Source organism: Pan troglodytes, chromosome 8, assembly GCF_028858775.2.
Source record: "Pan troglodytes isolate AG18354 chromosome 8, NHGRI_mPanTro3-v2.0_pri, whole genome shotgun sequence".
In the NCBI taxonomy this organism is placed as follows: Eukaryota; Metazoa; Chordata; class Mammalia; order Primates; family Hominidae; genus Pan; species Pan troglodytes.
The window spans coordinates 128,817,041-128,841,075 of NC_072406.2; the positions used below are offsets into that span (position 1 = coordinate 128,817,041).

Below are 24,035 nucleotides of genomic sequence, written 5' to 3' on the forward strand. Positions count from 1 at the left end.
CTTATGAGATGCAAATAAGATGCCCAAGGTGCCAGCTGGTGAGGCAGAGGAAAGAATGCAGGATTCGGGGGAGAACTGAAGAAGAGACAGACAACTGGATCTCAAAGGAGGGAAGGATACTCCAGGCTGCTCAGAGGTGGGCCAGCCGGGGCATTCGTGGAGAATGTGAAGTGACTGCGTTGGTTGGAGAGAGTATGTGAGTGGGAAGAGTGACTGTGAAAATGGGAAGAGTGAGAAACACGATTGGGAAAGCAGCTGGAATCAGGCTGAGGAGAAACCTGGGGACTTACACATTTACTCTGTGAATAATGGGAAGCCACTAAAGGTCTTAGAGCAGGGGTATGACAGAATCAGAACTGCTGTTCATAAGGGCAAACTGGGCTAAACGGAGGGGAAGGGAAGCCAGGAGGCTCAGACCTATCCTGGAGCGGAGGTGAAAGAACCATAGAAACAGATCTCAGCACTCTGGGGGGCTGAGGTGGGAGGACTGCAGTGAGCTATGATGGCATCACTGCACTCCAGCCTGGGCAACACAGCAAGACCCTATCTCTAAAAAGAAATGACAGAGAGAGAGAGAGGCTGCAGTGAGAGCAAGGGAAGGGGGAAGGGGAAGACAGGAAACTCAAAGTATTTGCTCACCTTTGGGGCCACTACAGAGAGGCCAGGGACACCAAGAGGCCAAGCTGTTCCCTGCCCAGCTAGGTCCTGGCTCCTGGCCTGCCGCTGGCCATGTGACCCCATGCACAGCCCGTGCGCCCTCGGGTGGGGACGCAGTGCAGGAGGGAAAATAAGCTGCTTTCCTCGCCCACTGGAGAGGTGGCCACGCTCCCAGCTGAGCCCGGACCTGCTCCCGACCCCACGACATTAAGCATCAGTAGGACCATCTCAGTCCAGATGGAGCTACGGCCTCCACTGATATTTGCTGCTCAAATGGGTCTGGAATCATCCCTGGTCAATTTCCTTGTCAAGCTCCATCAGGATGCTGCTCCTACCCCAGCAGCCAAAGTCCCCGAGGTGACCGCACTGAGACACAGGGATGGCCCCGATGCCAGGCAGCTGCTCCACACACTGCCCTTCACAAATGGAATTGTCATTAACATTAACAGTGACATTATCAGTAGAGAATGACCCCATGAGCTTTTTCCCTTCAAATTTTTATTCCTTCATTCCCACTTAGTACAAAAAAAAGTTAACTTTCTCACTTATAACTTGTCATATTAGCATGATTATGCTAATATGTTCTGATTGAAATAAAATTCAGGTAGAACCAACCAACCTCCCTCCAAAATGTCTACCATTACTAAGGTATCTCCTCTAGAGGCCCTGAACTATAGTGGTGCTTCATAAGTACCCCTCCCCAAGCAAGTTCAAAGTTATTTCCACTCCTTCTTTTCTGTTTTCACTGCATGACTATTCTGTGGAAATAACATTTCTTAGAACAACTACATAGAAGCTGATAAACATTGATTCTAGCCTTTAATGGCATATTCTTTTCCACTGGGGTTTTCATCTTGGGGGTCAGTGGTGGCAGCACAGACCCTCACAGCATCTGTCTGGCTAAATGGAAAGAGATTCCTGGTGGCAACTGAACACCAAGGGCGATGCTGTCAACAGAGTTGGCTATAGAACCGGCTTTTCATCATTTCCTGATGACATGACACCCAAGAGTGTCTGTACCCTCTTAGGACAAGAGCTTCAGGCTGAGCCACATCTGGTTTTCAAGAGGAAAGGTGAGACTTAAACCAAGATTGGGGTGGGAGTCACTTTTATTATGACTTGTGCTTTACACAACCCTTTATAAAAATTCCTAAAATACAAACATTAGCAGGGTGTGGTGCTATGCACCTGTAGTCTCAGCCACTTGGGAGGCTAAGGCAGGAGGATCACTTCAGCCCAGGAGTTTGAGGCTGCAGAGAGCCATGATCACACCACTGCATTCCAGCCTGGGCAAAGGAACAAGAGCCTGTCTCTTAAAAAAAAAAAATAATAACAACAACAAAACTAAAAAATATTAATCTAGGAGCAATACTAAATTCCACAATTACTCAGTTGAAGAAACTGCAAAGCCAATTACAATGTATCTTCAGAGTCATCCCTTGGAATTGAAAATTGGGATGATAAATTCTGGGCTTCCAAAGATTCAAGGAGTCACACCCTGCAAGAAGATCATGGATCAAGACTGGGATCCCATGGATGGGTGGCACCCGGGGCCTGCAGGGTGCTGGGTGTGCGGGGAAGGGAAGGGGGCATCCCAGCACAGAGTGCATCCCAGGAGGCCCAGGGCAACTTTGCCTATGGGGCCACTTGGCTGAGATTCCCCTCATGCTGCCTTCTCTCTGGCAGGTGCTTTTTGCCTCTGGCTACCAACACCCCAGCACTTCTCTTCACTTGAAAGGGCCAGCACCTGGAGAGGATGTGGAGAAATAGGAACACTTTTACACTGTTGGTGGGACAGTAAACTAGTTCAACCATTGTGGAAGTCAGTGTGGCGATTCCTCAGGGATCTAGAACTAGAAATACCATTTGACCCAGCCATCCCATTACTGGGTATACCCAAAGGATTATAAATCATGCTGCTATAAAGACACATGCACATATATGTTTATAGCGGCACTATTCACAATAGCAAAGACTTGGAACCAATGTAAATGTCCAACAACGATAGACTAGATTAAGAAAATGTGGCACATATACACCATGGAATACTATGCAGCCATAAAAAATGATGAGTTCATGTCCTTTATAGGGACATGGATGAAACTGGAAACCATCATTCTCAGCAAACTATCCCAAGGACAAAAAACCAAACACTGCATGTTCTCACTCATAGGTGGGAATTGAACAATGAGAACACATGGACACAGGAAGGGGAACATCACACACCAGGGACTGTCGTGGGGTGGGGGGAGGGGGGAGGGATAGCATTAGGAGATATACCTAATGCTAAATGACGAGTTAATGGGTGCAGCACACCAACATGGCACATATATACATATGTAACAAACCTGCACGTTGTGCACATGTACCCTAAAACTTAAAGTATAATAATAACAAAATTAAAAAAAAAACAAAAGAAAGGGCCAGCACCTTCCCTGCTTTCATTTTACTACACAGTAAGCACTTAATGGACAATCTCCTTTCATTTGCACACACACATTGTGAGGGAGGTATTGTCAGGATTCCCATTTCACAGATGAGGAAACTGGGGTTTAGCAGGTTCAGCAATTGCCTAAAGTCACACAGTAAGTGGCCAAGCTGGCACCTGGATCCCTCCATCACAGACACTACAGGTCTGCGCCTCTCACCCAGGCCACAAGCTGGATTCACCCGGGCCAGGCTTCAAACATACTGCCCAGGCCCCTCCTCAGACCAACTAAATCAGAATCAAACCAACATCTTTTCAAACCAGGAGCCTAGAGCCCAGAGATCAGAAATGGCTTGTCCCCAGTGGCACGGTGAGCTTGAGCCGAGCTGGAACAGAATCCAGGGCCGTCTTCCTAAGTGCCAATCACTGGCTCATTGCCTGGAGTCTCCACAGGTGCAGTGGTTGGCACCAGCCACGTGGCCCTCCCACCCACAGCACTCACCTCATCACATGGATGCATTCCGGCTCCTTGGTGAAGCTATAGGCATAGCCACTGGATGTGGTCCCAAAGTCGACGGCCACCACCACGAGAAATGACTGCTGTTCTGAGACGTTGGAGTCAGTGTCGTTCTGCAGATATACAGTGAGGCATGGGGGGTGTGGAGGGGTGGGCCTGGCTTTCAGGAAGACACCCCTGGGGGGGGGTCTCACCTTGCCTAGCTGTGAACCCCCTGCAGACAGAAAGACATTCTATATTCCAGCTCAAGTCTACCACCTGGGGAGAAGGCAGCCCAGCCTGGGCCCCCGCCTGAATGGCTCAGGGAGAAATGGGGGCATCCCTGAGTGGAGGGCCAGGCTGACTGGACAAGGCCTGCAGCTTGCCCACTCCTCTCTATCGACCGTGCCCGCACACGGCTAGTTACAGAAATTCTATCATCAGGGCTGGTCGCCCAGTAGTTCCTGAGCAGATACAATCTTCTTCCAAGCCCTGCTGCCTTCCGCAAGACCCTGTGCAGACCTCTGGCCACTGCCAGGAGCATTTCGCCAGCTGTGCCCTCTGTACACCCAGGTGACTGCTCCATCTGTGCTGGCATTTCATGCATGTGAGCAGGGCTGGGCATCCCAGGACCGTGTCCAATCCCACCAGGCCAGCCACATGACCCACTGTGACTGTCAGGGCCCAGGGCCTTGCCTCATCTAGATCACTTGGTCCAGCTATTTCAGGTTTCCAAGCCTTTCTCTCTCTCTTTTTTTTTTTTTTGAGACGGAGTCTCGCTCTGTCGCCCAGGCTGGAGCACAGTGGCGCAATCTCGGCTCACTGCAAGCTCTGCCTCCCGGGTTCACGCCCTTCTCCGCCTCAGCCTCCTGAGTAGCTGGGACTATAGGCACCCGCCACCACACCCGGCTAATTTCTTGTATTTTTTAGTAGAGATGGGGTTTCACGGTGTTAGCCAGGATGGTCTCGATCTCCTGACCTCGTGATCCGCCCACCTCAGCCTCCCAAAGTGCTGGGATCATAGGCGTGAGCCACCACGCCCGGCCTCTTTTTTTTTTAAGCAGTTTACACTTTTTTTTAACTCCCACAGAACTCCAAATTATAAAACCAACAAACGTTGGAGGGGAGGGGTGAGAATGCCACCTGCCTGGCCTCTCCTCACACCGCTCCCCTCCCCCACAGCCCTGAAGCTCTTACAGGACAACTTTAGGGTGCAAAGCTTGAAAACCACAGAACCTGGCCCAGGGAAACAACCCTCCCAGTTTGCCCAGGAATAAAGGAGTCCCCAGGGTGCAGGACTTGCAGTGTAAAGGCCGGACAGTTCCAGGAAACCAGGACAGGCAGGCATCCCTACCTAGCGGTGACTCCGCAGTTCTCCTTGGGTCTTCTTTGTGCGTCTGCACAGCTCATGCAAAGCTGCCCTGTCTTCCGGGCACTCACTCGGGTTGGCTGCCTGTGCATCTACGTGCACACCCCTCTAAACGGCTGCCCCCTAACATCCATCTTTCCTCATACAGGGCAGGGTGGGAGCAACAACCCCATCTCCAGCCCCACTCAATGCATAAGAAGCCCTGCTCAGGGCTTCTCTACCAGGCAAGCTGTTCCAGAAGCAATTATACTGCTAGGGTCTTTTGGATACCGCAGACAACCGCAGTCAACAGAGTCCATGTATTCACCGATTCACTAGCCAGAGTCAGCGGCTTCCTCTCAAGAGGATGCCTCACAGGCTCTGACCCTGAATCTTTAAAGGGCTGCTCCCATCTCACCTTCTTCTGTGACCCACCCAGGCCCCTGCTCCAGAAGCACTAGCCACAGCACAGAAAGCCTTCCCAGGCCCGGAGTTGGGGAAGGGGCTTGGCAGGGCTCCTTTGGCCAGGACCAGGTCAACTTAATCTCCAACCAGTGAATGTGAGGGGCTGTCCAGCAGCCTGAACTGTGAGATCAGACCCAGAATGCAAAGGAAGTCAGTACGCACGTGTGCTCATGCGCACCCATGCACACACACACACACACACACACACTTCTTACCACAATATGGGAGGGGGACAGAGGCGTTATTCCTGTGTCCCCAAGACTCCGGGCTGGAGATGAATATGCAGATGTGGGAGCCGTTTCTGAAAGGAAAAACAAAGTCGCCTCCTTAGAAGTGGCATGGACTGACCCAGGGGGAAGAAATGAGGGCTGCATGGCCTTAACTCCCCCAGGAACTGCGGCCTCTGCAAAGCCAGCTCACGAAATGGGCAAGGCCCAGCCCCAGCCAGGAAGGCAGGAACATCCGTTCCAGCACCTCCTTGCATTTGGTATTTAGAATTCGACCAAATGAGATGCTCCTTTCCTCCCAGTCGCCACCAGGCCTCTCACTCTGTGCCACTCAACCCAGCTTAGTTGGAGATGCTGGTCAGTCCCCGAAAGCTCCGCTCCTGGCTGTGTTGTCTGTGGAGCCAGAGGCCAGGCTCCATGATGGACTAGCAGGACCTGTAGCCACCTGAAATTATGTCAAATTTTTGTGTGCATTTTCTTGGAAGAGCATCTACAGCCCTCGGGTTCCCAAAGGGGTGAGGGGTACCTCCCCCAAGGAAAAGCAACCCCTATCCTAGGAATGTAGGATGTGACGAAGCTTCAGAAAGAGCGTCCTTGCCTAGCAGATGCACCAGCTCCTCCCTCCCCCTGCCAGGGCATGTGAATTCATCTCTCTTCAGTGATACTGAAGGTTTGGGACCTTTTTCAATCATAAAAACCACAGCAAAAAGGCAGACAAATCAGCATTTCTAGCCCCTGCAGATAGGACCCAACAGCCACGAGGTCAAACAGGCGAAGGGCCAGCAGCTAAGCAGCAGGAACACCATTTTGTCTGTTCCCCTGCACTCACCATCATTCAGGCCTAGCATTTTTCTGAAGTCTTCCCAGAGCCAGTAGCTCTGCCCCAGGAATGGGCCCCCCGGGAGAAAAAACACTCTCCCTGGCCGGCATTGGAACGCGCTACAGTGCTCTCCCTGCCTGCTGCCTAGGGCTGGCAGGGCACAGAGAAGCTGAGTGAGGACTGCGTGCTCCCACCGCAGAGACGAAGGCCGGGCGCTGGGCACCTGCAACGACCCAGCACCACCCTCGGTGCTCTGCACGTCCTGCTCCGTTTAGTACATACATACTGAAACCTGCTAGGAAGAAGTGGGTAATTTTCCAAGGCAATACTTGTGGTCAAGGAAACCAGAAGGTTTGAGGTGTCTGAGAAAAGCCTGTCTGCTTCTAGGGGAGCAGGTGGAATGGTTCCATCTGCCTCTTCTGCTAAATCACTTTGGGTTAATCCCAGGCTCTTGCTGATTACTTTTTCTACTTGATGAGGACTCAGGCAGCATCATTACAGTGGGTACCAAACAGGCTGTAGGAATGAAATGAATCATGCAAGAGGGAATGTGAAGCCTCAAATCTGCACAGCCACCTCCCACTCTCTGCAAGCTCACAGCCTCTCTCCGCCTGATGAGGCTCAATTCCTATCTTGGAGAGAGAGAGGCACAGTCCAGTAATTACAGAGGCAAAAATCCAACTCGCTGGGTAAAGGACTTGAATAGACATTTCTCCAAAGAAAATACACAAAAGATATATCAACAAGTATATGAAAAGATGTTCAACATCATTAGTCTGTAGAGAAATGCAAATCAAAACCAGTGAGATATGGCTTCACACTGACTAGGATGGCTACAGTTTTTTAAGAAAGGAAAATAACAAGTGTGTCAAGGATGTGAAGAAATTGGAATCCTTGAGCATTGCTAGTGGGAATATAAAACGGGACAACTGCTGTGGAAAAGAGTTTGGCAGTTCCTCAAAAAGTCAAGTACAGAATTACCATATGACCAGCAATTCCACTCCTAGGTATCTACCCAAAAAACTGAAAACAGGGACTCAAGGAGATACTTATATGCAAATGTTCATGCAGCATTATTCACAATAACAGAAAGGTGGAAACACTTCCAGTGTCCAACAACAGATGAAGGGATAGGCTGGGCGCGGTGGCTCACGCCTATAATCCCAGCACTTTGGGAGGCCAAGGTGGGCAGATCACTTGAGGTCAGGAGCTGAAGACCAGCCTTGCCAACATGGTGAAACTCCGTCTCTACTTAAAAACACAAAAATTAGCCAGGCGTGGTGGCACATGCCAGTAGTCCCAGCTACTCGAGAGGCTAAGACAGGAGAATCACTTGAACCCAGGAGGCGGAGGTTGCAGTGAGCCGAGATTGTGCCACTGCACTCCAGCCTGGTGACAGAGCAAGACTCCATCTCAAAAAAAAAAAAAAGATGAAGGTATAAACCAAATGTGGTATATCCATACAACAGAATAGTATTTCATTGTAAAAAGGAAGAACATTCTTATACATGCTATAACATAGGTGAACCTAGAAAATATGCTAAGTAAAATACATGGATGCAAAAGGACAAATATTGTATCATTCCACTTATAGGAAATCTCCAGAATAGGCAAATTCACAGAGACAGAAAGTAGATGAGAGGTGACCAGGGGTAGGAGGAAGGGAGAAATGGAGAGTTCTTGCTTAATGAGTACAGAATTTCTCTTTGGGGTAGTAAAAAATTTTGGAAATAGATAGTGGTGATGGTTGCACAACACTGTGAATATAATTCATGCCACTGAATCATACACTTAAAATGGTTTAAATGGCAAATTTTATGTTATACATACTTTTTAAAAAAACTTTATTGAAAAGTTTAAATCAACTTGCTCATCTGGGAGGGGAAGCTATTTCTGATTTCTATTAGCACCCACAACTAACAGAATTGCTATTAGCCGTGGGCGCTAATTGCTCTTGAAAAGAGAATGGAGAAGTCAGCTCAGTTCCTAGACCAGCCTGCTGATCTCCACCGTCTTTGCTAATCTCCCAGCACAAGGGAACCCCTTCCATGAATGCAGGGGGAACTCTGCCTCCCCACTAGGGGTTCCAGCCAGATGGTCCTTCCACCTGTTGGTGAGAGGTCCTCCCTGCCCACAGCCCTTGGGCAGCCTGCGGAGAAATGCCATCAGCACCAGAAGCCACCCTCTCCACCTGCTACCTGGAAGGCCTGCGCCATGTGTCCACATTTGCACAGACGGTCCTGAAAGAAACCAAATGTCTAATTGCCCAGAAAATCTGGTGTTGGCAATTAGCAAACAAGCTATTATCTGCAGACAAACTATCCACCCCGCTGCTGCTTGGTCCTAATTATCCCATCACTCAGCCTTTCTCAGAGCCCTGGGTCTTCTCACTGATTTGCAAAATAGCCAAGGTTGAGCCACACATGGAACACATGTCTTGGGTCCCCAGGGGACTCTAGGATACTTTGAGGGCAAGAAGCAAGGATTTTTTGGTTCTCCTGTACCTCCCCTCAACCCCACGGCAACTGGGCCAATATTAAACAAATCATTTGACTTGCTGATCACTCAGCCAGGCCTAGAGGCAGCCGAACTTCATGGAGTTTTTCCATCAGAAGTTAAAATTCAGCTACACTGTGCAATGATTGAAAACTGATCTGCACAGAAGGTATGGAGGGGTAACATTTTCAGAGATACCTGCACATGGTACACACCCACATCTGTATATCTGTATATTCCAAATCAAAGATAATTCACCAGCGAATGTCCATCAGTACAGCACAGAAATATACACAGCCAGTAGAGACATGCTACTGTTTCTCTACTTCACTACTTAGGATGTCAAAATGATGCTCAAAAATTCTCAGGGGAAAAAAAACGGAAAAGCCTATCTCACCCCCTGAGGAGAATGGGGAGTTGAATTCTGATGTGTCCCAACAAGGCTTGAGATCTTTCATTCAGTAGGTAAATGATCAGAAATAAAATACAAAGGGTCAACAGAATATTATCTATTAATCTATGAATATCTGACAGATATAAGCTAATGGACAACAGGAGAGAATTGATGTTTGGAATGCCCTATACATACCAAGTGTAGGCTGTGTGTCCTGGCTGTCAATTATACAGAGGCCATTATCTATAGTAAGGAATCCCAAATGCCATTAAGTGTGGCCCTGCCTCCACTGCTTCTATAAAGCTAATACAACAACACCTCCCTCGGGACTACTCTCACCCAGGGGATAGTCCAGTTCAGTCCCCACGGGTTGACTTGGACACACTAGGAACAGAAGAGAAAGGCTAAGTCAACACCTCGACACAAATAGAGTTTTCTATAGTCGAGGCTTGAGAGAAAGAAAGGAAGCTGAAGAAAAGAAAATCCAGACCCTTCTGTGGAGGTAGAGAAGGAAGACTGCTAAAAGACAGGTTAAAGAAAATGCTCTATCAAGAAATGTGATCAAGGACAGAGCTAAAGGAACTAGGAGTTTTAAGAAATACCTACAGCACTGTTCCAAGTAGATTAAATAAAGGCCTACTCAAAGCATCTTCCACTTCAAGCACTAAGTTTCCCTGAAATCCCATAATACAGAGAGAGTCGATGTTTTCACATCAGGGAATCAGAGAAACACTGACTCTTTCTTTTTTTTTCTTTTTTTTTTTTTCGAGACTGAGTCTCGCTCTGTCGCCCAGGCTGAGTGCAGTGGCGCGATCTCGGCTCACTGCAAGCTCCACCTCCCAGGTTCACGACATTCTCCTGCCTCAGCCTCCCGAGTAGCTGGGACTACAGGCGCCTGCCAACACGCCCAGCTAATGTTTTTTTTTTTTTTAATTTTTTAATTTTTTTATTTTTAGTAGAGACAGGGTTTCACTGTGTTAGCCAGGATGGTCTCGATCTCCTGACCTCGTGATCCGCTGGCCTCGGCCTCCCAAAGTGCTGGGATTACAGGCGTGAGCCACTGTGCCCGGCCAACACTGACCCTTTCAAGAATGCAAACTACTAGCCACAAAACTATGGTTAAGCGGAAGGGGAAGAGACCTTTCTGGGGAACAGACCTTTCTGGGAAACAAACAGAAGAGCTTTCTGGGGAACAAACAAAAATTAATCATCATGTCTCCTTTGCTATTAGCTACGTGTTAGATAATTTAACGTCACTTCAGTCTTGCAGAGCTAGTGAGCAGACAATCTTTTTTAACTTTAGTGAACATAAAAATAAGGTGATGAGGGTGGTTATAGATTAACTCACAATCCTGGAACACCCCACCCCAACACATTAAACAATGTTTGCCAGAAAGACGGGTATATAAAGAAATGAAAATATTTTTGCAGCAATGTAGAGGACAAATAAATAAAAGTATCAAATCCTGGCCAACAAGTCTCCTGCCCCAGGATTTCTTACAACCCCAAACCAGGCAATTGAGGAGGAACTAGTTTAGTTTGTTAGGTTAATCCTCATCGCTGGTCTTATTGGTATAAGGATTAAAATGCAGGCTTCATCTGGATTCCTGCTGTAAAATGCAACACATATAAAATTCAGACACAATTTTATGTGATCCCAGCTCTAATGGCTTTAATCAAAGCAGATGTTCTTAAAATAAAAAATAGTCTTGATAAGAGAACCTCAAAGAGAGCCATAATTCATGAACTTGCTTGCTGTTCTCCTCTGCCAAAGTCATTAGTCAGCAAATGGCCGTGAGCAGAATCACAGACTCTCTTGAGATACATAAAATCAATTCTGCTCCATAAATACATGTTTAAAGATGAAGACAGAACCATAGGGCTGACTTTATTCTACAAGGTTCCAGGCTCCGAGGAAATGTGACAGGTGGTCTCAACAATAGTGACATTCTAGTTTCTCTAAACAGTCCTTCTTGTTAGCTTTCAGATTTACGTATCCATCAAATAAATGCCCAATTTGAAAAGGAGTTTTAAGGTCTGGTACTTATGATTTTAAAAAATGCAACATATATATATATTTTCATTTCTTTTTCCCTGCTGGCTGTCAGATGTCAGGCCTTTGCTAACGATTGCCTAAAATCAGGCTATTTAAAAAAAAAAAAAACCTCTCTCTCTTTCTCTCCTTATATGCCTGCCTGCAGTGTCATCTTTGAAAACTGATCAGCTCAAGGTCATATGTAGGTTACTGGCAAATATCTTTTCAGAAGGAAAATAAAAAATCTTTTATTACCCTATAACAGGCTTCATGGCTAGCTGAACTAATGCATTATTACTGTAAGCTGAACTTCCATTTCAGTAAATAATTTATGGGCTGTTTTTAATCACCATGGTGGATGTCCAGAGTAAATGGAAATTTTATTGGCATGAACCAGGAGACCCTCTCACTACAAAGAACACTGAGTGTAAAATAACCACTCTGCAAATGCTAAATAATAATTATGGAAATGAGCATTTACCATGGCAGAGACAGTAGCATCAAGCCCAGGCCAAGTTGGGGGCAGCATCAGGCCCATCCTGACACGGGGTAGCCACTTCTTGTTACCCCTCCTACCTCCCTGAATAGTCCAAGAGATGAAATGTCCCAGGGAGAGCGAACTGGGGCAGCTGAGTTTCCCAAGACAGGAAAAGCCCCGAGTCCCTGCAATCCCAAACTGTCAACAGGGGTGGTTCACAGTCTCTCTCCTAAATGCAGGTTCATGCATTGGTTCGTGGGCCTCCAATTGTGTCTATACATGTCCAGGCAACTGCTGGGAGAGGTGAAGACACACTTGCTTGACCAACAGTTTTACTACTAATTTTCATGAATTACACTCCTCAACCTTACAGCCCTTCCCTCCAGCATCCAGCATTTGAAGAGGCTCTACCAGATCACCCTACACATGGTACTAAGATGTTTCTGTCCTCCTGGCTTCTCTCCCATGGACTCTGCTTGTTGGGGTAGGGCCAAGTCTTACTTCATCTCTAATTCCTTAGCTCCTGACATGTCACAGGCACTCAATGTTGGATGGATGGATGGATGGATGGATGGATGGATGGATGGATGGATAGATGGATGGATGGATGGATGGGTGGATGGTGGATGGATGGATGGGTGGATGGTGGATGGATGGATGGATAGGTGGGTGGGTGGGTGAGTGGATGGATGGATGGATGGATGGGTTGGTAAGCGGACAGATGGATGGATGGATAGATGAGTGGATGGATGGATGAATGGATGGACTTTTTATATGTACCCAAAAGTGGACTCAGTGACTATCCACAGACTAAGAGCACCAGGGAGTTCTTTCCCAACTGAGGCATCAACTCTCTTGAGTTGGATATTAGTAACATACATGCTATGCTGAGTGACCTCCAACAATATGGGATCAGCTCTCAAACCACCCAGGTCTGCCTCTCTCCTCAGATACCCCTTTTGCCAGTAAAACCACCACTGCTCCCAGATGGAAGAGTCCCTAGACTTCCTCCTTTCTCATTCTACCCCCAAGCCCTGTCATTCCTTCTAATTAGCATCTCTTGCATTCGCTGGCTCCTCTGCTAAGTCACCACTACAGCCTTGGTCCAGATCCTCCTGAACTTTCAGTCTCCCTGTCCCGGGCCTGCCCCCTCCCCCAGACACACTCACCCTGCAGTTAAAGCCATGACTGCAGATACAGACAAAGCCATCTGGTCAAAATCAAGGTCTGCTCACCTAACTCAACCTTGTCAGGGTCTTCCCCTGATGCCCATCTCCCATGCAATAAAGTCCAGCACACTACTGACCCCAGGCTCTTCTAAGTCCACCCCACCTTCCTCTGCAGTCTCTTCTCTCTCTACTGCCCCACATCCCTGGCCATACCAAACCTATCCACAGGCCTTGGAACATCTGTGCTTGATTCAGCCTCTGGGCACTGCACATGCTGTTCCCCTGCCTAGCGTGCATCCGGTTCTACAGCAGGCAAATTCTGCATCACCCTTCAGGGACCTCCACCTCTAAAAGTCAGCCCCCTCTTTTAAGGGAGAAGAGCCTTCTCAGCTCCCCCGGTGCAGATGACAGAGGAACTTGTGCAACAGTTCCTGGTGATCAACTGGAAAACCCAGATGGGGGAAACTCGACAAGAGAGACAGGTTTCTCCTAAAGATAATCACAAGGAAAATCTACAGGAAAGGAGGGCAAACCTATGGACTAGAAGGTCTCAGCTCTGCTGTGCATCAGAACCCCCGAGGCTTGTTAAAACACAGATTAATGGTCTCACCCCCAGAGTTTCTCATCCAGTAGGTCTGAGGCTGGCTGACAATTTGCATTGATAATTTCCCAGGCTATCCTGACTGCCCCAGAGACCAACTGCGACAGCTTAGAAGAGACTTAAAACACACATCAACTCCAGTAAATGCAGTGGATGGACCTTTAGTGGATCCTAACTCAAACAATCCAAAAATGTTACATTTATGAGCCAATTAGAAACATAAATGCTGACCAGACATTGGTAATGCTAAGGGATTATTATTAATAGCATAGTTACATAATTTTTAAAAGAGCCCTTGTCCTCTAGGGATACATTCTCAAATGTACAGACAAAACAATAGCATTTCTGGGATTTGTACCAGAATAACAGGAGAGGGAAGGGGCAGGGATTAAACAAGGTTGGCCACAAGTTGATAATGACTAAAACTGGTGACAGATTCATGAGGCTTCAGTATAATATTTGCTCTGCTTTTGTATGTTTAAAACTTTCCATAATAAAATAATTGTGATTTGAATGTGCCAGTTACATGGAAGCTCCCGGACGGCAGGTCAATGTTTTTCTTCCGCTGTCCATCAGAGCACCTGGCCCATACATGGTAGGTGCTCCACACATATTTGGCAAATGAATGAACAAACCAATAAGGATACGAGTTCACTGAAACCTACAAATGTGGACTCTGAAAGCTTGGGAAGGTTTTGGACCTGGGTCTCAGGGTGGGTGAAGGGCTCCCAAACAGCAGGCTTCTCTGGGGCTGAGGCTGCTCGGCCCAGTAGACTAAATAGCCCTTAGAGCAGTCAGAATTTCAGCAGGCACCCACTGGCCCCCTCGCAGATGACAAAACAGATGTCTAGCCACCAGCTGAGCAGCTCCCACTCTGGGATGGGCACCAGCCAGGTCTCAGGTACAGGGCCCTCTGGTCATCAGCTGACAGCTCCTAGACTTTGTAGCCGCTCTGTGAACCCAGGGCCTCAGAGGAGGTGGGGGTGGGGGGTGTCCTCCATCCCCTGCTGGGCCCCTCCATGTCTGAGAAACAGTAGGGCATGCCCCTGCAGAGAGGCAGGATCACTTAAAGGATCCTGACATGCCCATTTTGCTTTGTCCTTCAGACTTGCTGAGATCCCAATGCCATATGGGAGGGGCAAGATGTAACAGCCTTGGCATCTTCCTGTGGTTCTCACCCCAGACAGGAATGGTGAGCTGAAATGCTGATGTTAGATGCCACCCTGTGACCCTCTGTACTATAAGCACAAGCTCTGAGTCCTCCCAAAAGGCAGGTGTGTGTTGGGGGGTGGGGTGGGGTGTGTGTGTGTGTGTGTGCACGCACATGCTCCTGTTGGGGACAAGGGCACTGGGTTTTCTGCTCAGGCCCCAGGTTGGCCTTAGCATTGGGATGAGTGGAGGTGGCAGGCCAAGCAGTCATACGTGGGCTGCAGGCCAAGGGGCATGTCTCCTAGAACCAGGATGGCTTTGGAATAGGAGCAAAGCCAGAGTTGGCTCTTCGGCTGCTGCTCTTAGAGGAACAGAAGAAAAACAAAACAGCTCCTGAGGAGAATGAAGAGAGTGGAGGTGTGGATGTTTGTGAGCCTGGGGACACTGCCTCACCTCCCTCTGTGCCCCCTTCTCCCTCCATGAAGTAGAATTGGTATTCTCAGGGCCCCCGTCACTCTTTATCAATGAACACGGGACCAGTGAAACTCTGAAATAAACACCACCCTCCACCCACCATTTTCCAAATTCCTTCATGGGGTCAGATATTCATGCATTTTTTGTTTACTTTTAGGCTCTTTTGCAAGCTTATTCAAACTCAAATTATTAATTCAAAACCACTAGAAATATACAAACCCAGCACTCTATTGGGAAACCTATCATAGTCAGCACTCACTAAATGTGTATTTCATGCAAGCTAAGAGACTTACAGGTGTATCTCATGGGGACCTGCCCTGTAAGGAAGGTTGCTGTGAATTACTATCATTATTCCCATTCTGTAGGTGACAAAATGAAGCCTAGAAGGGTAAGAAAGAAGCCTGCATCCTTAGTCAGGATGCCACCCAGGTGGACTCAGAGCTCTCTGACTCCAAGCCTGCACACCTGCACGTTCCCGGTGCCACTAAGGCATCATCTCTAACTAAGAGACAGGTGTGAATGTAAATCCCCATTTCACAGATGAGCAAATAGCTAGAGGAAGTCAGGAGTCACCATCACAGGGCAGCTCCTGGCTGTCTCTGTCTGCAGGCTCATGAGACTGTGTGGCGTATTCTTTGGTCTGCAAAGCTCTATTTCGAAAACCATAATTATCTCTCAAATCCGAAGATCCAGGTAGGAGAGGCACATATTGGTAAGAGAGATGTTAGAGGTACTAGTTCAAAGTCGGGAAAGCCTGAGCTCAAATCCCACCATGACCAAGTCCTAGATGCATGCCACTGGGTGGGCATCTATATCTGTAAAATCTGGCTCATGGTAAGCACCCGATACATTATGGATGTTATTTTGTTTATTATTATTGTTACCATCATCATTATAAAATCGTTCCAACTGCTGCTGAAAAAACGACTGTGTGCTTACACAACGAGACAAGCAGAGCCCCCACCTTTGCATAATGTCAGCAAATACATTTCCTTTACGTTTTGCTTCTCTAGGCTTGTTAATCAAAGCTAAAAATTCCCACCAGACAGGAACTTGGCAAAGGGAACCTTCAGGAAAACTTAGTGATAGGAAACGTGAGGGCCGGTGCTGCCAGGGGTAAAGGAGACCGTCTGGCCCCAGTTTGCCCCCCAAGCTGTCTGCTCACCCCAGGGAACTTTCAGAATAACCTAGAAGAACTTGAGAGGCCATATGACCACAGCTTGAGCCTTCCTGTATTCTACAGGGAAGCCCAGTCTCCATTCTAAAACTCACTGGGTCAATGTCAAGACTCTCTTCAGCTTCAAGGACAAGATTCCACCTGCCTGGGCCTCTGGAAGCCCTGGGTTTAGACTTCCCCAATTTCATCATGAACAGCCTTGTGACAGTTCAGTCTTCAGAGGCCACGGCACAGCTAGTGCTGCCTGGACTGAGGCTAAAGAAAGGGCCGAGGCCATTCCAGGCCAGTTGGTTTCCCCTTGAGCAGAATCTTTCACCTCCCAAACACTCACCACCTGTCCCTGGGGAGGGGAGAGGGAAGAGGAGGTAAGGGTCAGGAAGGTGAAGGTTCATCCTTCTTCAGCTGAACCCTCTCATGAGAGAGAGATACACCATCTCCAGACAGGAAGGGGAACCCTTGGCCACCATGCCCTCCAAACCTGGGTAACTCAGGCACAAACCTTCCACTCTCTGCCAGTGTCCAGGAGGGCAGAGGCTTGAGCACATTAAAAACCCCTCTGCAGCATTCCTTAATGGAAGAGACATCCCAAAACAGTTGTACGGTTTGTGCACTGCACAAAGGCACCAACCTTGAGGGACACCTCCCAAGCAGGGCTGCACTTACCCAGAGGTAAGCGTGCTATTTTCTTACCACAAAGGCATCTTTCCAAGCCTTGAAGGGCTGCACTGCCTAGAGCGGGCCCCTTTTTTTGAATTTTTGCATCTAAAGCAGATTTTTTCTAATTCACCCAAAAAGTAGCCATGGCACTTAATGGTCAAAGAAGGGCAGAAAATGCTGGGTAAGGTACTAAGTTTCCCACAAGTAAAGCTCAAGCAGAGGCCAGGCAACCACTTAACTGAGTTCTAGAAGAGGAACAGAAGGTCAGAAAAACTCAGGGGTGTGGGGTGAGAACTAGAATTTATGAATCGACACGAGATTCACTGAATACTTGCTACATGCCGGGTGTTGTAGAGGCTGAGTAGCTGTGCCGAAGTGCAGCGGCCATGGACCTCAGAGGGCTGGTTCGGACCTCAGAGGGCTGGTTCAGACCTCGGCTCAGGTCCCTGCTGCTCTTGGTAGATGCTGCCAAGATACTGCTGTGTCCACTCAAAATCCATTTCCTGCTTCTTAACTAAACCTCAATTTTTACATTTGGGGTGTGATCCCTCCCGATAACTTGGGGTAGATCCCAAGTAATCTAAGCCAATCATGGCAAGCCTCCTCCCGCTGCCAATGAGGAACGTGGGATTGGGTTTGTGACCCACAGTCCTGACTGATGGGACATGAGAGGAAGTCGGCCTGGGGCTTCTGGGAGGAAACACCCCGCCTTTTAACACCCTGAGAAGAGGGTGGACGCACAGGGGCGTGAGGCCACACCTGCAGCTGCCACCTTGCCACCAGCACACAGATGCAGCCACCACCAAAGGAACCTCCCTCCGTCCTTGAGGGGGTCCATGAGCTGCCAAATCAGCCTGCTGGGCCCCTGGACTTCCCATTCTGGTCATAATTTCCCTTCTCTGTAAACAAGACAGGATCAGGTTTTCCATGCTTTGCAACTAAAAACTGATTCCTAGTTATGCAATCTTGAACAAATTACTGAACTTCTCTGGTGCTTGGTTTTCCTTATGTATTAGATAGGGATAATAATAACTCATACTTCCCAGGATTAATGAGGATTAAATAAGAATAATGCAGGCAAAGGTCTTAACAAGTGTACCTATTATTACTTAGATGGCATCTCATATTATCTTATAAAACAACCCAATGAGGTGGGAAATATTTAACAGCAGAGAAAACCAAAACACAGAGAGGTTAAGCATCTTCCCAAAACCACACAGCCAGCAAGTCCCTGTCACCAGTGCCTGAGCTCCTTGTCTCTACCACATTCCAGCCCTGAGGTTCCTGGACTCTGTGACTCCCACTCAAGTCTGTACTGCTGGCAGCTTGCAGCAAAGAGCAGTGAAAAAGTAAAGGGCTTTACTGGGAGTGGACCTAGGGAGTAAGTGCTAATGAATAGGAGTTTCTTCCCAGGGTGATAAAAATGTTTGGGAATTTAATAGTGGTGATGGTTGCACAATCTTGTGAATACTATAAACCACTGAATTTTATGTGGTGAGTTTTGTATGTGAATTATATCTCAATTAAAAACAAATCAAAGAGCTGCTAGAATCAGCCTTGTAAGGAGAAGTGCCCCTGTCCCCCTGCCTTCAGGAGCCCAGCCTCGTCTCTGGGAATGGACTCAGTCACCGCCACCCACCCTGGGCACCGCCCCCTCCCTCCTCCAACCTCTGTGCCTGGTAGAGTTGGCCACAACTTTCTCCCAGGACCCATCCAGTGGTTAATCTAGCTGCGGACTCCAGACTCTCCAACTGGGGCTGGGGCAAGAGCTGGCACTGGCCTCTCCCAGACACCCTGCTCTTTGGCAACGTAAGAATGCAGGCACAGGGCCGGGGCAGCGCCCTAGTCAGACAGCTGCAGTTTCACTCTTCCCCTAGATGCTGGGAAGCTGGCTAGTCAGAGTAGAATGGCCCCACTCCTCCCCAAGGCCAGACGTGCCATCCTGCTGGGGTGCTGCAGGCTGACTTGCTGGTGCTTCCCCTGACAGATCAGCTGTTTCAAGCTATGCCGGAATAAACGCTAGTGAAAGCCTCAAAACCTGCAGCTGTAACTAGTCTTCTGCAGACCCACCTTTGACAGGAGGGCAAACTGCACAGCATTAAAACATTCTGCTGTGTGACCGTCTGCACGTGCCAGCTGCAGTTAGCCAGGTCCTGGGCAGGGAGGTGTGCAGGAACCTGCCTAAGAAAATGCTCCTTCCAGGAAATAAAGGAAAAGAGAAAGCCAATGCTAAAAGGGGCTCCAAGGAGCTCTGAGAGAGGACAAGACAGGACCACCCACTGCAGCCTGGAGGGGAGGCACGATGGGAGCTGCCCAGGATGCAGGGACACCCCCAGAGGCTAAATGTTCTGCTCAGAACAGGCAGCCGCAGCACAGACAGCAGACTTCCATGTCAGAAGAGAGGAGACAAAGTCCTTCCAGAGACTTTTTAAGACCTTTGAAGTCTAAAATCCCTAATTACTTCTTACTTTGTAAGTACAAAATCTTCAACGACAGACTTACATTTGTACAAAAAGAATTAGTAAACTGGGTTAAGTTATTGATTAACTTTAGACTTTGCTAAGTTAAGTATGCATGGCAAAATTTCAAGGGTAACTAATCTTGAAAGCAGTTGAAATTGAATCCCTAACTTCAGAGCAGTAAAGAGAGATAAATACACAAGACACTGAATGAACAATTCCTCCTGGGGACCGAATTTGCTCAAAGTCTTTTCCCAAGGAATCCATAGGTCACAGAAAGGCATCTCCCAGGTCTCCTCCACAGAGCACAGGATCCAGAGGTCACCCAGAGCGTCCCACCTGAGGCCAAGCAGCTGTGATGAGGCCAGCAGGGCGCCCCCTCTATCCCACCTTTTTATATTGTACCAAGCCAGCTCCTGGCCCAGAGAAGGCAAAATACTGACCATTAAATTTTGATGAGCTTTTGAATTTGAACTTAAAGTAAGTCAATCTCACTAAAAACAAAACAAAACAAAACAAAACGAAAACCCGGGTGTGCGTGACTATAGCAGGGTAAGAGCAAACAAACTACAAACCCATCCTAATCCCCATCCCTCCCCTCCCCGGCACTGAAATGCAAATATGAGTCTCTCCAAACCCTTTACTGAGCTGCGGTGGGGACAGCAGGCCTCAGAAACATATACACTCCAGGAAATAATGTACATGCTGTGTTTAGGGGCCCTGGGAGGCCATGCAGATGGCCCCAGCTGCCATAATATTCACACTCATCATCATGGCTGCTCACCCACGTTGGTGTGTACATGTTATGAAAGAATGAGTGAAGACACGTGGCCTTCCAGGACCCCTTGTTCCAGCCCCGACACATCAGTCTCCGCAGTCCTTGGGTCTGGGGAATGAGACTTTATACCTTGTTACCATGCACAGATGGACAACTGCCCAAGTTCAGGCAAGGGAGGAGGTCTTGGGCACCCAGGGTGGTCTGTCTCCGGCTTTTCATTACTGCTGCTCCACAGACCTGTCCCTCCCAGGCGCAGGCCTGCCTGCTTCATTAGGCAGGGCAGCTTCTGTGACTTCATTGTTATCTTTAACAGCTCCATCTGGACCTCAATCAATCAGCGGCCATCTCCTCTGCAGAGAGGAATGCTCCAGACGGGTCAGGCGCAGGGTGACTAGCCTGACTTCCAGCAGGCACACAATCCTCCCCCACAGAGCCCAAGATGTCTGTGCCCAAGGTACTGACTGCTGGGAGGTGGCCACAGGAATGCCTTGGACTTGGAGAAGTGGGAGCTGGTGCTAGGGACACCCACACGAGCCCACGGCTCCAACCAACCCTTGTCTCCCTGCCTCTCGCTCTCTCTCCACAGACCTAGTCTGGGAGGGTCCTGAATGGCATAGACACCACACTGAGGACATTCTGGGTTAATGAACAAGAAGAGTTCCAGAAGCTGACCCTGCAACAGGAAGACGGGTGGTATGACCCGGAAGTTCATCAGTGGGACCAACCAGGGCTGATGTGAAACCTCCCCTGCACCCCACACTCGGTGTGCCTGTCCTGAGCCCTCCTCTGCCCATCCCTACCCAGCTGTCATCAGTCTTATCTTGTGGACATGCATGCATCACATGGGTATTTAATTTATGAGAATCCAACTATGAGATCTCAGGCCAAAACATAGTGGGATGATTTCAATTTAAATATTAAATTGAATATTAAAAACACTGTAATTAAAAGCCCTGTAAAAATCTATTTTGCACATGGACTCTTCATGAGACACCATGGTAAGTGCCACAGGGGTGTTAGGACAGACTGACATCCCTGAAGGGGGTGGGGGAAGGTAGCTCCAGGAAGGTGACGCTTGGCTGGCTCCCGGGAGGGCAAGTTTGCTGAATGAACAAGGTAGGGAGTGAACACCAGGCCAAAGGAATAGCAAGGGCAAAAGCAGAGTGGTATGAAGGGCTTCCCAGAGAGCCTTATACTCTCCCAGCTGGTGTCACTGCCTCCAGGCTGTCCCACTGGATCACATCACAACCACCACCATCATCACGTCACTCCCAGCCTCAAGAACCTACTGTAGCTCTCTATCCCCTTCATATCAGATGCAGCTGTTTAACCAATCAGATACCTCCATTACCCCCTAACCATTGCCCCCCATCATTCCTGTCCTCATACAACCCCCTGCACAGCTGGGCTGTGTCCTCTGCCATCTGGGAAAGCCATCTGCCATCCCTCAGGCCTGGCTTGTGCACTGGCTGTCTGCAGGGAGAGAGGGGCCTGCTGACCTTCACGTGGGAGGATTTGACCCTCATGCTGCCCTCCAAATAGGCACAGCCCCAAGCTGTTCTTCCAGGGGCAGGGGACGGGGCTGAGGACCCTGAATGAGCTGGGTTCTGGGGCAACACCCAGTTCCGCCCTCACCAGCTCTGTCACAGACAGGACTCTGTCTCAGGTCTCAGTTTCCACAAGTACATACCAGGCTAACAACTGTCTCTCTCACAGGGCTGCTGTGGAGACCACAAGGGGTGACCCATAAGGAAACTCCAGCACCGAGCTGGGTGAGGTTAGGTGCTCAGGAAGCATGGGGCCTCCCCTGACATTCATTCCTGAGACCCACTGCGCACACGTGCTGAGGTTTTAAAACGGAATCTCCAGCCTAAGGATCATGAGGACCACTAAGCCTCAGGTGGGACCAGCAGCCCTGCTCCTGCAGTCAGCCTCTCCACCCGTTCCTTAGATCCCGGCTGCTTCCAGTACCGAGCCACCTCCAAAGAGAAGGGCTGTGCTTCCAGGCCCATCTACCATCTTGCCCGATGCCCACCTGAGGGCCCCTGACCATACCCCAGTAGCTGAGGCCAGCGGGTCACCTGTACCCAGGCATAGACAGCACTCTGCTGAGCCATCCATGGCTGCATGGCCCCAACAGAGGCGTATCGGGCAGCACTGGCCGGAACTTTAGAAAGACAGAGCTTGGGCTACTTTTCAAGCAGCCCTTCTGCGCCTTGTACAGAGCCCTGCACCTGGGGAGGGCCCAGCCTATCTTGCTTCCTGGCTGTTTGATGTCAGGAAACCACTGGATCTTGAAAGTGGCTTTCTTGTGGCTGGAGGCAAGGCCACAAGGGAGTGTCACAGATATTTCCAGGGCAGAGATGAAGAGAGAACACGCACTTTGGGTTCAGAGACCAGAAGGCCACCACCACTCTCTCCCCATGGGATCTTTTTTAAAACTTTATAAAAAAATTTTTAGTTTTTTAAATGTTTCTGATATATTATATTTGTACCTATTTATAGGTGCCTGTGAAACATTGTTACATGGGTAGAATGTGTAATGACTAAGTCAGGGCACTTAAGGGCCATGGGGTCTTCACCAAGATTCACGACCTTTTGAGTCTCCATCTCCTCTTCTATAAGAGAAGACCCCCTTCCCCATGGTGCTGGATTTTGTGACAGCCCCTCTGTGAGCTTTGTCTCAATATGCCTGGCCAGTCTGGAAGGCTCCCCACCAAGGGGTTAACAGGGGCTGCCTCTGAGTGTGGGGTCCTGGCTGTTTCCTCCTTTCTTGCTTTGGATAATATTTCCTATAGTGAACACGTAAGTCTTCTGTCATGAGAACCAAAGTTGTCTCAGGTTTTACCCAAAACCTTCCCAGGACAGTGTGGGGCAGAGGAGACAAGTGAGTGACGCCTCCTGTCCCTTCCTGTGGCCTCACTGGGTGCCCTGCGGCCCAGAGCCCAAGACTCCAGCTGCTCCCAGCCATAGCCCTGGTCTTGCCCCAGGTCTTTGCCTGCTCCTCAGTCTCCTGAATCAGGACCCCCAGTCTCTAACAGCTCCCAGTGACCACCTGGCCCCCAGACCCTGAAGGCCAACTCTCTGCCTGGCAATCTCCCAGCAACACCGTGGTGCAGGCTCTTTTTCTCAGCTCCGTCCCCCAGAGGAGGAACCAGAAGCTCTGGAGGTGTTGAGACCTGCCCAAAGCCTCACAGCGAGGAACAGCAGAGCTGAGACTTGAACCCAGGACTTGAGCTGTTCCCACAATACCACTTTGCCTTACAGAGAAAACACAGTGCAGGGATCCCACCTGGAAGGGGGCTCTCAAACTGCCTCATCCTGTTAGCCTCCTCCAGGGCCCAGGAGCTCCACTTGATGGGAATTGCTTCTGGCTTCAACACTTAATTCCCCAAATGTCCCCTGCCTGAAGTGAGCCAGCCTGTGTTGAGACAGAAATCCTGCCACCCTGTAGGGTGGGGAGCACTCTGCTAGGGTCCCAGGCCTCATGCTGGGCCTCCATGGACCCAGCTCCACCTCTGAGCTTCCATCGTTAACATCAGGTCAGCATCCCAGTGTTGTTCAGTCGCCAGATTTGAAAAGAAGCCTGAAGCTGGCATGGCAGTGTGCAAGGGAGGACTGCGTGGCCCCCAACAGGCTGGGGGCTCTGAGAGAAGGGGCAGGCGAGCAGGGGAGGGGCACCAGGAATTGTATGCATATTCACAGATAGAAAGGGGTCACAAATTCT

The 24,035-nt window shown here is 49.1% G+C and overlaps 1 protein-coding gene across 9 annotated transcripts in view; it reads right to left on the reverse strand.

Annotated features, from left to right (window-relative positions):
* The window catches only part of HSPA12A (heat shock protein family A (Hsp70) member 12A), a 179,552-nt gene that overhangs the window by 30,304 nt on the left and 125,213 nt on the right, over positions 1-24,035 (reverse strand). For all 9 annotated transcript variants that reach the window (XM_054659940.2, XM_054659937.2, XM_063782161.1 and 6 more), the window contains 2 exons: positions 5,610-5,695; positions 3,588-3,715 (listed from right to left, as the gene is read on the reverse strand). In XM_054659940.2, the coding sequence (XP_054515915.1) occupies positions 3,588-3,715; positions 5,610-5,695 (214 nt within the window). The remainder of the gene's footprint in view (positions 1-3,587; positions 3,716-5,609; positions 5,696-24,035) is intronic.